The sequence below is a fragment of the Lissotriton helveticus genome, chromosome 3_1 (genome assembly GCF_964261635.1).
Source record: "Lissotriton helveticus chromosome 3_1, aLisHel1.1, whole genome shotgun sequence".
Classification (NCBI taxonomy): domain Eukaryota; kingdom Metazoa; phylum Chordata; class Amphibia; order Caudata; family Salamandridae; genus Lissotriton; species Lissotriton helveticus.
Window position 1 is genome coordinate 439,255,383 of NC_136061.1, and position 16,995 is coordinate 439,272,377.

Below are 16,995 nucleotides of genomic sequence, written 5' to 3' on the forward strand. Positions count from 1 at the left end.
AGGAAGAAATAAAAATGACTCTTTCACTCATCTATTCCTTTATTTAAATGGCACTTAGTTTGTGGTTGTGAAGGTGTTTTTTCAGTGTTTATATGTTTACACCGGTGATGGCGATTTTCCTTTCGATGGGGTTTTATCAGTTATTATAGGTGTAAACCTAAACCCAGATAGCCTGGTTATCTTCCAAGGCAACATGTTGTTTTTTCAAACTCCGGAAGAGTCATGGTCTTGGATTGAGGAACAGCCACAGTTCAGGCGTAGATCACCCCAAGCTCCAGATCGGGTCAGAGAAAAGATATTGGGCTCAAGTCTGGAGCGGCCCAAACAAAAGCGCGGGAGACAAGTGTTGATAATCCGAGATGCAGCCGAGGAACACCGGGGAGGTCCTTGCGGCCTAGAGAAAATAGTTCACAAATATTGGATTCTGATGACGATGACATGCAGGACCACGCAACACACACCTTGCTGAGATCGAGTCACAACATCCACACTGAATTGTCAGAGAGAGAAGATTCAGCTGATGCAGATAGTGAACACCCGTTACTGGAGAACATTCAACGGTTTGAAGCCCCAGACTCAATTCTGCTCGACACAAGCACGCAACAACAGTATACGCCCATTAATGGCAAAGAGGACTGAGATGGGGCCAGGCGGCCGCCAGCAGACAGTAAGATAACCCTAAGGCATGGCAGACATTGCAGAACTTTGGCCTGAGAGAGTGAAGTACACTGAGTGATGTTATCGTATTATTGTGAAGTTAATTGAACGGGGGGGAGGTAGGGCTACAGAGCTCTTAGTGGATTACCCGTGCCAGAGTTGTCATGTTGACGAATTGGGGGAGGGTAAGGGTACCTGCAGAGTATAGGGCGGGGGGGTAAGTTAGACACTGTCAAATGTTGTGTATTGAGATTGTCACGGGCTGTTCTTTTCAGTTAAATCAAATGAATGCCGAGATTGAGCTGGAATTTTGGGATGTTGGCAATCCTCTAGGAGGGGGCTGGACATGTAATGGGTTACAAATTATGTTGCAATGACTGTGGACAGATTCACTGCATTAATATGGAATGTCAATGGGTTAGGAAACAAAATCAAGCGGGGTTTCGTATCTCATTATCTCAAACGACTTAAACCCAGCATAATCCTTTTGCAGGAGATGCACCAGCTGGGTTCGAGTTGTTCTTTCCTGGGAAGAGGGCAGTATAATACCCTGGCACATGCAGGTTTTACTAAGGGTTCGAGAGGAGTGGCAATTCTCATTAAAAATTCAGCTCCCTTTAGTGTTACTGGGTGGGTGGGTGGACTCTGACGGCACTTATGTTGCAGTGCTGGGAATTTGGAACCATAAGACGTTCTTACTTTTTAGTGCCTATGCACCCCGCGACTGCAACAACGTATGCTAGATAGGCTGACAGAGATCTTACTGCACTCCGGACCCACTATACACATCATAGGAAGGGACTTCAATGATGTGATCAAGCCCTCCCTAGATCGAACCCAACTAAGACCTGGGCCCCAAGGACCCACAATGTTGGAAAAATTCCAGGATGCCCTTGGACTGACTGACTTGTGGAGACTACACCACCCAACTATGCGTGCCTACTCTTACTTTTAGGGGGCTCATAGAGTATTTTTGAGACTAGACTATCTCCCTGGCGGGTGAGGTCGGACCAGTGGATAGGGTGGAATACTTAGCTAGGGGCATCATAGACCATTCACTGCTTTTATTAACGGTGGGCGGGATGCGTGATCGTCAAGTAATGAACTGGAGACTGAGCCCATGGGCCTTGAAAGATCATAGGGTTGCTAAAGAGCTCAGGGTGGATTCGGAGCTCTATTTTAAGGAGAATGTAGGTTCAATATGGTCTGCAGTCACTTTATGGGAAGCATTCAAGACTGTGCTGAGAGACAGATTGCAAAATATAAATGCCCATAAAAAGAGACGAGATACCCAGGAGATGGAGACATTAGAATGCAAGCTTTTGAGTTTGAAGAGCAGTGGCACCTCCATACTGACTTTTCATACCCTTCGCCAAATTGAAATAACCAAAAGGGAATATCAGGCGCTGACGACCAGGGAGTTGAGGGGTCAGCAACTGGCAGTCCAACATCGACTCTACGAGACATGTGACAGGGCAGGGAAACTGCTAGTGTGGCTGGGCAGGAAGAAAATGGAGTCAAGATGGGTAACGTCCATTACAGACCAACGCTCCACACATAACACACCTACAGATATTGCAGGGGCCTTTGCACGGTACTACACAAACTTGTATGCAGCTACATCTCAGGCGGACATGGCGCAAATAATCCACTACTTAGACGCAATCGAGCTTCCCTCGCTCTCTTGGGAGGAGAGGGACAGACTAAAGGAGGACCTCACTCTCGAGGAAGTGACAGAGGCCATTGGCCGCAAAAAGTCAGGAAAAATCCTGGGACCAAACGGACTCCCGGGAGAATTTTTTACTTAAACAGTAGTTTGCTGGCACCACACTTACTGAACATGTTCCTGAAGGCAAAAGAACAAGGGATTCTCCCACAAGATCTTGGAATGGCCACTGTAGCGGTGATTTAAAATACAGGGAAATCTCTGGAGGACTGTGGGTCATATCGGCCCATATCTCTGTTCAACATTGAGACCAAAATTCTTGCCACTATTCTTGCAACGCAGCTCCTGACTGTCAGTACCCCTTGATACATACAGACCAATCCGGTTCATGCCTAAGCGAGCCACGCATTTCAACCTACGACGCTTGGCCAATTAGTTGGCCAGGATTCTGAGTCTGGAAAGCCCTTTTGTTAGACATTGAGAAGGCCTTCAATACCATTCATTGGCCCTTCATGAGATGCACCTTGGAAAAGTTTGGCTCCAGCCCAATCTTTAGGGACTGGTTGGCACCCTTGTATAATGCTCCTGAGGCTAACGTCTGAGTTGACAGGGTTATCTCGACGAGTTGGTCGATTCAACGAGGCACTAAGCAGGATTGTCTCTTGTCTCCCCTACTGTTTGCCCTTGTACTGGAGCCTTTGGGCAGTGTAGTTCGAACTCGTAAAGGTCTGGGGTGTTTCATAGACGAGTTTCGATTTCTGGAGGAAGAACGCATATCGCTATATGCGGATGATATTTTAGCATACGTCACTGACCCAGCTGAGACACCCCCCAAACAACTACAAATCTTTGAAGAATATGGCCGACATGCCGGATACAGGATTAATTGGGATAAATCTACCCTGTACCCCATAGCTGGAATGGTGGAGCCCCAAACTTATCCAAGCTGCCTATGGCTATCCATTCCATGGGGAGAGCAGATAACCCAGATTACCTCAGATGCCACACACAACGCGGTACATTCATACACACCCTTTGTGAGTGCAGTAGGGTTCAAACATATAGGAGCAAGATATTATAGGAACTAAACAACATACTAGAGGCCCAACTTGAGTTGGACGCAAAATTCCTTATACTGGGAATCCCCACAGATTTGGACCTGACAAGGCATAAACTCATGTTGGCTAATTTGGGGCTGGTGGTTGCCAAGAAGGACAGTTGCGGCCCGTGGAGGGAGTTCCGTGGGGCGGAAAGGCGGAGCTGGGGAGGGGCAGGGTGGGGGGTAGTAAACACAGGAATATGGATGATTGCAGGTAAGTAAACAATTAAATGAACAAAGCGAATTTTGTTGCATGCCCTGCATTGCAAAATGCGATGCAGCGCACGCTATGAAATTAGTTGTATTCATTTAATTGTTCTCCCAGGCATCAGCCATGCTCCCACCCCTAAAGGCCCCAACAGTCTGCTGTCACCTGAGCAGTAGAGTGGGGTGGTGTAATATACAATTTACATCAATGAAACAGAGATGGCATTTTGTATTTTAAAATATTTCCATACCTGCAGTCTACCACCCGTCCTTGATGCTTAAAGGATGTGGGTATTATGTCCCCCTGAATCTGTCCAATCCGTGGAATTCTGGTGACGTTAGTACAGAGCAAAAATCCACAGAATACATCACTGTGGGATAGAAAAATTAAATTAAAGCATAGGCCCTTAAACATAAATAGCAGTTGGACAAATAAAATAGTCATTACATACTAAAACCGAATTTTTAAATGAAATTGTGCTTACAGCGTCAACTATGTTTGTAGATTCTATTCTCTTTTGTTTCTTTCTTTTTTAATATTCTCTCTTGCTGCACTCTGTACTTGCTCTGCCACACTGCACACCCTCTATTCATTGGTAAGTGTGAACAGATGCATGCATGCAGGTAAGAGCATCCCGCGAAATACCCCCCCACCCGGATCCACTGCTGTTACCTGCACGCACCCCGGCTAACAGAGAGCCAGGCATTAGGGTGCACACCTTACGATTTGGGTATCCTCTCATTGATATTTTGGTCGCTTGAATGAGCACACAGACTGCTCTTTACAGATTTGTGTGGAGAGTGAGAGGTAATAGTACTGCAAGCAACAATAGTTGAGACATACAGAATGTAGAGGTTCAGTATGCATTAAATGAGTAAAATTGCAATATACACCACTAACTAGAAAAGTACAACTTAAAAGATATATTGTTCAAGTGTTGCCATAAGGCAAAAAAAAACCATTTATATGAAACTAAATCATGGAAAATGACATTTCCAATGTTTGTTAGGTTATAAGTAGGACCTGTAGACCTCCAGCAAAATAATGAATTCATGTGAAAGTATGGATGTAAAGATTTTACCTTTACACTTCATCTTAATTATGGAGCAAATCTCAGTTTAGTGAAATGAGCCTGAAGAATTAAGAATAATTTAAGGGTCATGAGGCCACAGCCCCACTAAAGCCACTGCTTCCCCTTCTCATTTAGAGGTTGGAGAAGCACCGGCTTTCTGATACCATAGTCTACAAGGGATGCGTGATGATTTTTATTGCCTTGGACCACCATGTAAGAACGTCCATGGTAGGAAAAGTCACATATGTCCCCAATCCATGAGGAGTTTTCTCAGGGACACTTAATTTTCTTTGAGAGGGGTGTTTCTAGAATACAAAATAAGAATACCACTGCCATTATGTGGGGCAGGCCATTATTACTCCTTTATGTAATGAGCACCAACCATTTTAGAAACATGTTTGCCAGAAGCATCCCTACAGAAATCTCTAGACTGGGTGGGTAGTCCTCTAGTAGGTATAAGGGGAGGTCCTTTGGTAACCCAGCCAGCTTATACGTCACCCTCTAATCTTGAAGGGAAGTCCTGTGCCTAGAGTAATTTCCAAGACTTTGAATCAAGGTTGGTGAGTGGAAGGGGAGATGGCCTTATAAACCAGCAAGCTGATAGGTCATCTTCTAATCTTTAAGTGAAGTCCTGTGCCTAGAGTAACTTTCATGACATCAAATGTGCTGAGCAGGACACCTGGATGAAGATAAGAAACTTGAAAACTAAAGTTCATATCAAAGAACAGCAGATTCAAGGTACAAAGTCAAAGGATACTATTGGAGACTTCTCTGGTTGTGTTCATAATTTGTCTCTATTTTGCCACTTTCAATTGCCCTGCGGAGGCTGCCACAGAGGTGCATGTACGATGAGCTCCATGTTCTTAGAATGGGACTAGGCGTTTCAGCCAGTTTGGGGGGTTTTCCAGATAGGTACCACAAGTTCCTACCAGCCTTCCCTTGGAGTAATGCTTTTCTGCAGTGGTAAAGCTACTGCTCAGTAGAACTTAGGTGGTAGAGTTGTACTACGTACATATTATTCAGGAACTCTTCAGGAATGGGTGCAATATATCAGTGACCTTGACTGTGCAAATGCTCTAAATGTTACTTTCAACATCCACAACAGTAGACATTCAGGGGCTATTATGTGTAGATTGCATATTCCTGTTTCCAGGACTAGAAAGTTATAAGGCAGTCAGTTCAATACTTGACATTTGAATTCAATATGCTCTCACACTGTATTTGCTCCCCACCCATGATGTCAAGGTTTCCATTCTGGCAGCCTCTTTTCTCCATTAGTCCCTTTTAATCCCTGGATACCATAAAGACTTTTAGCCAGCTCTCAGGGAATCTGTCAGGAACCACCAATATTTATTGACACCAGAGAGTTCCAAGAATTCAAGGAGGTTGCTCAGTAGTAGTTCATATTTCATGCAGTGGAAGCCCAATGATCTAAGAACCTCTAACCTTAATCACCCGCTCTGCTGGGGAGCAGGAAGTCAGAAGGCCTTCACAGGGGTGTATCTGTATTTATAATTAGGCTTCTACTAAAGTCACTGGCCTCAGATTTTGTATATTAACTTGTGACTGGAGAAAATATGAAACTTTTTATGGGATATTCATACCAAACAACTAAATAAAAGCACGAGAAACAGCAGTGTGTTCCTATTGTTTTTGCCCCTGATGTACAGATCAAGGCTACAAAGCATGTGCAAACACTAATGCTCCGATTTGCTTCCATTATTATCACTAATGCTATGGTTTGCGTGGCAAAGTCAAATTACCACCAGGTTATATTTAGTATTAGCTGACCGTGCACATACAGAAGTGACAGCAAATTGTGCATCGCGCTTAAAAGACAATATTGTAAAAGAATACAGATCCAAATAACATTTATGGATGATTGTCACTAGCACATGGGTCATTTTAGACACTTTGATATTTCCAGTTGATATATGCTAAATGTAATTGAGAGTTTTGTTACTAACTCCATAATGCTTCCAAAAATGACAATTTCTAGCTTTCAGTTTTGAGAGTTGATACCATATTGTGGGCATTATTTTCTAAAAGGCTAGCTCTGAGTCAGTAAATGTAACACACTCTCAAAGTCTGATGCAGGCATTGGTGGCAGTGGGGAAGTTTCCCTGGCCTTCATAACACCAGTAGAGATGTGCCCACACAGTGATCACCTTGACAGTCAATTTGTAGTTTAGTACTTATCATATAGTAACACCTCACACTGTATGCTAAATGGTAGGCCAGAGAGATAGACGTAATATTTTTATCTCGTTTATTGAAAGTGATGGTTACCTACCAAGATAGAATATAGCTTTGGCAAACAACAAAGGTCAGTCCGCAAGTGACTCTTAGTTTCTGATTATACAGTATAGATACATAAGTTCTCAAAAGAATGTTGTTTAAATTTACTATTTCCAGACAACTGTGACTTTCTTCTGTTAAAAAGTCCCTCATCTCTGATTAAGGGCTCGGTTACTACTACGTAGTCAAAGTGGCGGACTGCGTACCGCTGCACTGGCAGTCCGATCGCCGTATTACAAGTGTGGTGGTGAGACCTTCACAGCACCGCTGCAACCGCTAGGGATCCGTAATTCTGCGGCAGTAGTCAAAGGCCACAATATGCTGGCAGTGCAGCTGTGGCACCGCCAAGCATATTATGAGTATCCTCAATGCAACCCTTTTCATGGTGGTGAGAATGTTATGAAAAGGGTGGAGATGAGAAAACTAAGTGAGCCGGGGGGTGCAAGCAGGGGGGCACATAGTGTGCCCCCCTGTCTGTATGCATCCCCTGTTCCTGCACAGCATGATCTGCACAGTCCATGCCATGCAGAAACGTGCTTTGGTGCTTCCACAGTGCTGCCTTTCCAAGGTTTCACCTTAGAAAGGCAGTGCATTGACGTGGAACCGCCATAGGACTGCCCAACTTGGATTCCATTCAGATTCTGGCAGGTGGTCTGGCTACGAGTTTGGCGGTGCGGCAGTGGGGCGCTGGCATGGCAGCCGACTGCAATACCACCAAACTCAGGCCCTAAATCTGTTACATCACCTACCTTAAAAGTGCTTGTAGATTAAATTAAAACTCTTAATTATTTTACAGAAGAATAAAATATTAGAGTAAACAAGATTGATGACAAATGGCCTATAATATGAAAAAAGGGAAGAAGTTGAATGAAGAACCGTTTCGGAGCAAGAATCACTAAAATTGAGTCAGAAATTAAAGAACTTACATTTCATGCAGAACATCTTGAAAATAGAACCTGTGTAATAATTAAGGGTTTTATTTATATAATTTCACCTCTCAAACATTTTTGACCACTTTTTTAGAAAACCCAGAGTTAGTGAACCTTAATATTCAAAGAGCTTGTAGACTTGGCAAGATATCTCTTAATGCAGATGTTGCTTTATGTTACGTTGTCTTATTTTTAGAATTTACAAACCTCAAGAAGATAACTGGAGTAATTGAAGGAAAAAAGAAACAATTCACTGGGAATAAAATGTCTATTTCTCAGGTTGTAGCTAAGGTTACTGCAGCATGAAGGAAATAATATTTTGATACGTGACCTGCTTAAAAGGGTTTCAATAAAATATAGTGTCATATTCATCCATGTTCATGTTTCTAGTTTAAAAGTAAGATGGAGCACTTTGTTTTTGTCATGGTGAGGCAGGTTAGACACTTAAACAATGCATGTTTAATAATCTTGTAGTCCTTCTCTGTGTTACCTATGAATATTCAAAAAAATGTGTTTTACCAATATGAATTTAATAATATGTACATTTGTGTGGAATTGAAAGAAGTCTACGATTTCTATCTATAGTTTGAAATTGCTAAAGCAAAATGGGTGAATTACATTTCATAATGTTTTGTTATACCATACATTTGTTTTTTTAAATAAGTTGCTTTTTGATTATTAGATTCAGAGTTTGATACTTTGCCTACTTGGATACATTTGAAAAGAGTGTTGATTCGTCCATTCCCTTTTATGAGTTTTAATCTATGTTTTGAAATTGATTACAAATTCCTTACAAATTCTATAAAACATTTGCGTGATTTTAAGTACCATAATCTCTAGTGGATGTTCAAAAAGAGATGCATTTTTGACTTGCTGATTTAGTATAATGAGGATGCTAAAAATAATAACAAATATTTCTTTTGTAAAAAGTGGACAAGTCGCAACCTAAATAACTGTTAATTTAGTTTACAAGACATTTCCATATCTATATCTGTCCCTATTGATTCACTAACATGATAGTAACAATGACATGTGACTCTAAAATGTATACTAGTCTTGATCCTATACTCATACTTAGAAAAAAAACAAAAATGGAATTGAACTGGGAATTAGAGTTAACTATATCGTGGTCAATAGACATGTGGAATAATATTTCGAAGAAGGGTCTCACTTTGTACAGATCTACAGGCATCACAAACACTCTTTATTTTTCCTGATAAGAAGTGACTTTTTTGATGCATACATTTAGTGCTATCTCATCTAATACTTATTGGCAAGATACATTTTATACAAGTACTTTTTATTTATTCTTTAATTGTAACCTTGTGAATTTGTTGTGGATCTTAATTTAGAATAATGATCAAAATATTCGATTTTTATACATTTTATTGAGAAGCCTTATAAGAGATTGGCCTTCCCTTCCCTCTAATGGGAAATTTCTTTTTTAATATTGCAATTCAACAATTACCTTGAATTGGAAAGGTAATTCAAAATATTATATTTTTCTATGTGGTGGAATGGAATTTTTGACAACATTATAAACCTCCTTAATTTTGAAAATGTGTTGCTACTTTCTTTTACTATTTAATAACAGTATTTTAAAATGGTTAGTTGCTGCAAGATCATTCATAGGTATCTCTTGTATTATTGAAATAAAATATAAACACTCTTGCAATAATTTATTTGTAAATTGCAATTCATTTTACATTCTAATTGTATTTCCTTGTTATACTTCAGTTATTTCATACCAATTTGTGTTGTTGCTGCAAATAAAGCTTAGAAATACGGGGCAGTAATTGTCTCTTTTTATTTCCAAGATCTGATGTTAGAAACTCAGGGATATGTTGAGTTAATATATGTACGAAAGAGACAAAACCATGCACAGATGTCTTCTGCGCTGGTGCAGAAATTAGCATCCTGTTATGTCCCATCATCTTAATTAACCCCTATTTGTTAACTCAAATTTCTGAAGGACTGTGAGTTTCTACCCTCCCTTGAGGAATAAGTAACTTGGGGTGTTGCTGAGGGGTCCTGGTATGTGTATTAAATCACTCTGTAAGTCTGAGGTTTTTAATGATATATAATTAATGGATTAATGCAAATGTATGATAATGTGTTTTGTGATGGGAAGCATTTAAACATCAACTTACTGTTTGTTGCATTGGACCCATCGATCCCCTTCCTTTCCACAGTTTCCCTTTTCTGTTCCTTCTGTATTAAGCTTCTCATAACAGAATTTCTCAGAACCAGCAGCTTCTAATAGAAAAAGAAAAATACAACCTATTTTTCTTCTTGAAATATATTAAAATACAGTTTAATAGGTATGTAAATTCCATAACATTGTTTCCGAACCAACATGTGACATTGGCACATTTTCAGAATATTGTCTGACCTAAATAATGTGTCCTAACTATTGTGTACAAAAATTACACCCACTGTAGTTATTAATAAAAAGTCTACACTCAATGCACCAGTGTTTTTTAAACTATATTAAAGACACATTGTTTATGTCAGACAATATTTCTATATAAGATATACAGAACTGTGACATTTTATACTGTATTTCCTATAATTATTGAATAGAAGTGAATAGAAGTGATACTTTTGTTACCATATGTTCTTGTCAGTAGATGCTATCTTACAAAATGGCTGCTACGTTTAGAGCTGTGTAGTCTTTCTTCTCTTTCAGCTATGGCATCTTAAAATACAACAGAAAGTGTGAGGCCACAACAGTGAGAGCACACAGCTTGACCTCAGCTGAGACTGTGGTGAGGACAGTCTGTGTTTGACTTCCTTCTTTTGCTGTTCTATGCAGAAAATGTGTAACAAAAGAGTAACGCATATAATGGCACCCCAAGAAGCATGCATTGCCTCAGCAACACTATACCAATGCCATATTGCATAAATGTGCATATATTTATGTATCCCCAGTGCCACACTGGTAATCATCTTTTCATGCTGAAGGTTTCATAATGGATTCTAATGGGAAAGAGCTTTGGATCATTGTTTAGAAGGCATTTTATCTGTTTCGAAGGCATTTTATCTGTAACATAGGAAAATGTTTAGGTCTGCCATTATTCAAGACTTATTTATTAAAACTATATGTATAATTGATTCTGGGGCCGTGAGACGTTGATTTGTGGCCCAGCTGCCAGGCTCACGAGAATGCTTGGCCAATTTTTAGACCCTGAATTTGTTGTTTTTGTTGATTCTGTTCTGTTTGCTTGTACTCTTCTTGATGCATAAACTGTAACACGCTCTGATACCCTTGGTAGTCATGTCCGTGCTATATAAAACTTGCAAATAAATAAATAAATAATGTACCTATTTATATAGGGTTTCAGATAATCATCTTTGCTCATTGGTCAGTTTTTGTGTCATTCACATTTAATTCAACCCACTACAACATATAGCATGGGGCAATGGGCTATCCCACTTCAACAACTATCTAACCACTGTGAGGGGTGGTGTTCTGCTTCCTCACAAGAAGCACATCTACACTCAATGTAGTTCCCATTCAAAGCTAGGACTACTAATGCAACATGACTCTTTGAGACTAATTCACATTGTCTCACCCAATCAGTGTTGTATTTTTCAGTTACTGAACTACATTATTGAAGGAAGCAGGTTGCGTATCAGTCAATTCATGGTATTTTAATAAGCTTTCCTCTACACATCTTATCATTCCCAGAGTCAATCATCCAGTTACCCACTCAACTACTCAATTAAGAACATTCATATATGTACCTATCAACATGCAACAGTTCATTCACTTTCACCCACCTCACATCATTCATCTACCCAAACAGGTTTACTCATCCGCATCAAGCTTCCAAAAGTCATTCACTCAATTTATATAACTAGTCGGCACATTTACCTATCCACTTAGTCAAACCACACATTCAATGACTCACCCATTCACGCAAACACACCAAACAACCCTCATTGAGTAACCAGCAATTTCATTAATAAAAAGTCACACGTGACTTTGGTCCTGATGACAATGGCGCTTGGAAGGTCCTGTCGGAGTCGGAAAAGACGAAACGGTCTTCCCGACCGCCATATTACAATGTTCAGAGATAGGCAGTTTTACAACCGACATGGTCCTTCTGAGTTCGACAGGAAATTCTGAGCGCGCCGCTGTTGGAAGGGGCCAATGAAGACAGAAAACCGAGTGGCAAGCTGCTCCGAAGGCGCACCCTATTACAATGTACTTATCAGGGCATCCGACCAAGACGGTTAACCCAGCACATCAGAGTTGGTGCAGAGAGAGGGACAGATGGCTCAAACCCAACTCCACGCACCTCTCCATGTCCTAGGACACCATGGGGCCTTATTTATGAAGGCCTTGCGGATCCAGCCTTATAAGTCCTGCAGCAGCTCTAACGGCACCATTACTACAAAATCTGATGCCGTCGTGGACCCCACCACTCCTGCTGTATATGAAATCCCTGGCTTTCCGACCGCATCAGTCGGAGCTCAAAGCTTTCTGACCACATCGCTCGAAATCGATGTTTTTTCCGACTGCCGCAGTAGGAGTTTTCCAGTGCATGTATAGTCAGATACTTCCCGGCCCGGGAGGTCAGATTTTTTCCGCTACCATGCCGGTCTGATAGCTTTTCTGAACGGCATTGCAATGAGTCCCTTTGTTAGTGTCTTTTTTAGTCTCATTGCAGTTCACATCTAGATGTCACACTGTCACAGCAATAAGCACATATAATCTGCAAGGGGGTAAAGCAACCCTACGTTGTTGTGGATAGTAAGGAATTCTGCACTGCCCCCATTGGTGCTGCAAAGGAGACATGCAGCAGTTAGAAAAGTAAAGAAAAAGAGACGATAGGTAACAGATTTAACTTTTTTCTCCCAACTTGCTAATGCTGTTTTTTTATGCAGCTGCTGACTTGGCCATCTTGTGGCCAAGTCAGCAGCTGCAGCAGATTATGTTATGTCACACTCCTCATCATTTTTTTGGGTGGTTTTATATAGTGCAAATGTGACCTGAAGGTATTGAAGCGTTTTACATGAGCACCAGTTAAATTACTCAAGGACACATTCATTTTTTGGCCACAGGGAGTTTAAGTGATTTGCCCAGAATCACAGGATTTTGAGCCAACACCAAGTCCCCAGTCAGCAGCTCTAGCTGTTACACTACATCTTCATTTATGTTTGCAAACTGTATAGCTGTTGGTGTGGCATGGAGAGGAAATTAATATATCTTGTTTCAAGACTGTCTGGTCTACATTAAACTAAGACCTCCAGAAAGCAAGGCTTACATGTTTGTATATCTTTCCCCTCAGATATACGTGTTCGCCTCAGTCACATTTATACTATATGACAAATGTTCTACAGCCTTTCCTGCTTCACAAGTGAAACTCTCCTTGACGTGTTGGGATACTTGTTCTTCCTTTCTGTGTTTTCGGTACATTTTGTGAAAACAGCTCCCTCATTATAACAGTCGTGAACTGGGCCGCTCGCAGCAGAGGAATGGATCTATGCTTCACATACTGTGCAGTGTATGAATGGGCTCCTCCTGGCTGTAAATACACTAAATAAAATGTGACCTGAATCGACAGACTGGTGAAATGGGTTTGTCTTTGGTGTCTTTTTCCTGCTTCCTAAGCCCACCCTTTCCTATCTCGTAACAGAGTAGGGTGTGGTCAGTGAAGGTTGCTTGACCCAAATCTCCCTGCGGCAAGATGATAAAGAGTGGGTGATTTCTGCTGAGTGGCATATAGTCTTTTAAAGCCTGTGCTTGAAAGCAAAGCCAGAGGCTGTTTTTAATCAGCACTCTAGATGAAGGTGGAGAATTAAAAGCAGCCTCACCGCGCGGTGCGGACAGACAAGGGTTGCGAGTGGGTAAGCCCTGCTAGTGTTGAATCAGACACATCCTCATGAAGGCGCAGGCCATCTAAAAATACCTAGCTATATGACTTTTGTTTTGATTTTGTTTCTTTACCTACATTTTTGTACTAGGAAGCCAAAAAGCAATGGGGTTCAGCTCCTGACCCTATATACCAGAGCAGCAGCTGCATGCATGTTCTTGCTTGGTTAGTTTGTTTCTTAATGGTCTGATCAGAGAATCCGGCAGTTTTTTTATCACGTATGTCCATCTATGGTGAACGCTAATTTAGGTTTTATTTCTAATGGATGATATATAGTTTTGAATATAAATATATAAATATTGGGGCTATTGTCTAAAATTTTTAAGTTAATGTCGGGTAGAACTCAAGCCGTCCGGCTGGGTCCCTACACTGCCCCTAAAACACCCACGTCATGTGGAGTTCCCCAGGGCTCCTCTCTGTCACCTTTATTGTTCAACCTATACCTCCGCCCCCTTCTCCACTGGCTCCGCAACTGGGACATTACAGTTTATAATTATGCGGATGATCTGCAGATCATCTTCCCTCTCAACTCCCCCAACGCCGTAGACAATTTCCATTCTGTCATGCTCCATATCCAGGACTGGATGAACTCCAACCAACTGAAACATAACCCTGGAAAAACCGAGCTTCTCCTCCCGGGTTCCAGTCTCTCCTTTTGGGGAACCCAGTTCTGGCCCACCGAACTGGGCCTTCCACCGACCCCTGCGAATGCTGTAAAGAGCCTCGGCGTGACCATCGATGCCGAACTCTCCCTCCGACCCCACGTCAGCTTCGTGATCTCATCCTGCTCCTTCCAACTTCGGAAGATCCGGAAAGTCAGCCATTTGCTTCCCCCACCTGCCCTGATTCAAGTAATCATTTCCCTTGTTCTCTCCCGATTGGATTTCTCCAACTCTGTCTATCACGGACTTCCTAATTCTCTTCTTTACCGCCATCAGGTAGTCCAGAATCAGGCAGCCCGCCTCATTTTTAAATCTCCCAAATGGCAATCCGCCAAACCCCTTCTGCACAAACTGCACTGGCTGCCTATAGAACAGAGGGTGACCTTCAAAGTAGGCTGCCTCACGTTCAAGGCTCTCCACTGCACCAGCCCCGCCTTCCTTACTTCACTCATCAACCCCTAGCGCCCAAATCGCAATCTTCGCTCTGCCCATCTTCATTCGCTTGTTGTACCCAAAACCAGAACCAACAAATTCGGCGGACGAAGGTTTGCTCTCGTGGCTCCGAAGTTCTGGAACTCTATTCCCTTGACCATTAAAACCAGCAGTTCTCTCCTCCACTTTAGGAGGCAGCTCAAAACCTTCCTCTTTCCGTCACCCTGCTAAACCCTGCAAACCCCCAGCCTGTGTATCACCTCTGTTCTATATCCCCAGGAAACCCATGGTGTCAGTGCGCTCTACAAATTACATTTAATAATAATAAATAAAATAATGGTAATATTTTGGGGCGTTTGTATTTTTATGATTTTTGTTATATAATTTATTGGGGTTAATGGGAAATATTTGGTTGACGTAATATTTTTATATTTAATTTAAACAAGCATATAAACATTTTTAAGTTTATTTTAAATAATGGTTAATGTTAAAAGGGATTTTTTTGTATTATTAAATGATAATTACATTATTTTGGTGATATTATTGTGTTCAATATTGTGTTCATCGATATTTTTTAACCTATTATATGTTTATTTGAAGGTGACAATGTTTTTGTTTCTGATATTTGTATTTTCGTTATAAGTCAAAATTGATATTTTTAACAACAATATTTGTGTTCTCAATATTGCTGGTTTTACCAGTCAAGTATAGGAAATTGAGGGAGGGTATGGGTGGTAAAATAGCAGACTGGCAGCACTAGTGGGGGGATCCCGGCTGGTAAATAAGATCCTAAACCCTCCTTCCAATCTACTGCAGTAAATTCCTTGAAAGCGAGCCACTGGGATGCCCTGTATACTGCAAGGGGCCATTGTGGCAGTGAAGACACCCAAGAACGTGGAAGCTCAGGTGCTGCGACCTAAAACGGCAAGGCGCTGGTAATTTTGAATGGGGCTTGTTGTTCGCAGGAACTGGTGCCTCAGTGAGCTCTTGTAGGACCACTTGCCCCAGAGTCACTTCCTCAGAGCCTGTGAGGGACAGCCAGTGACGGTCGCAAGCTGCATGCGGTGAGACAAGCTACCTTCACTTGGCCTGAGCCCCTTCCTGCCCGGCGTTTGGAAGCAAGAAGAGGAACAGAGTTGGAATGATGCTGGCGTTGGCGACCAGAGGTGGTGCCGCTTTTGAGGGCACATGATGAGAGCCAAGTACTTTGTTCTTGTCTCCCTCCATCCCCATGGCCTACTAGACATCTCTGATAGTGGGGGAGAGTGTACCTAGCTGTGACAACCTGTATGGAGAGAGCGGAAGAGGAGGCGTGAGCCCTGGTTTCGTCTGTCAGACGAGGGCACAGGAGACCTGGCACCAGTAGGGTGACTCTCTGCTACACCTGGAGTGTGGAGGGCTGAGGAGGTGAGTGACCATTGCGGGGTGAGACCTTGCACCCCAACCTTACCAGCCCTGCGCTAGTGACCGGCTGGGCCAATCCTGGTCCTGGCAGATGTGCAGGGTGGACATTGGAGGCCTAGACTGTGATGGTTGAAGGGCAGATGTGAGGTTGTGGACCTCTGGGATCGCGCTGTCATATAGTTACTGCTTATCTATATATTGTGTTAAGTTCGCGTGGGCTTATTAAATGTTTAAACGCCATTTTTCCTTTTGCTGCTTCTGCACCCGACACTTAATTGTTGATTTAGCTTTCCACCTACAAGAGCGTTGTGATTTAAATGAGAATAATATGTTATTGCTCTGATATCAGCTTTGCTTAGTAAACTATGCCTGTACAGAGAGTGCTGAAGCTTCAAGGATAACTCAACACAGAATTGTTGTGAGGTCTGATCTCCGCACCTTCATAGACATAACATAAGTGCAGCTCCTGCCAAGTTCTGGCTATAGGCGCGTTTTATATTGCTTTGCTTAGAGAACACACACACACTTGATGCGGTTCGCATGCAGAGAAAGCTGGTGGAAGCTGATGTGATCTCTTCATACTAGGATCTTGAGGTATGGGCCCGCCCTGCTAAAACCCAAAGAGACCTTCTTAGATATTAATATAATATGCTAGATAGGGAGGGTGAGAAATAGGTGTTGTTAAC

The 16,995-nt window shown here is 42.0% G+C and overlaps 1 protein-coding gene across 1 annotated transcript in view; it reads right to left on the reverse strand.

Annotated features, from left to right (window-relative positions):
- The window catches only part of ADAM23 (ADAM metallopeptidase domain 23), a 748,300-nt gene that overhangs the window by 41,954 nt on the left and 689,351 nt on the right, over positions 1–16,995 (reverse strand). Inside the window, exons 21-22 of the mRNA XM_078680301.1 lie at positions 10,080–10,185; positions 3,881–4,000 (exon numbers count right to left, since the gene is read on the reverse strand). Coding sequence (XP_078536427.1) covers positions 3,881–4,000; positions 10,080–10,185 — 226 coding nt within the window. The remainder of the gene's footprint in view (positions 1–3,880; positions 4,001–10,079; positions 10,186–16,995) is intronic.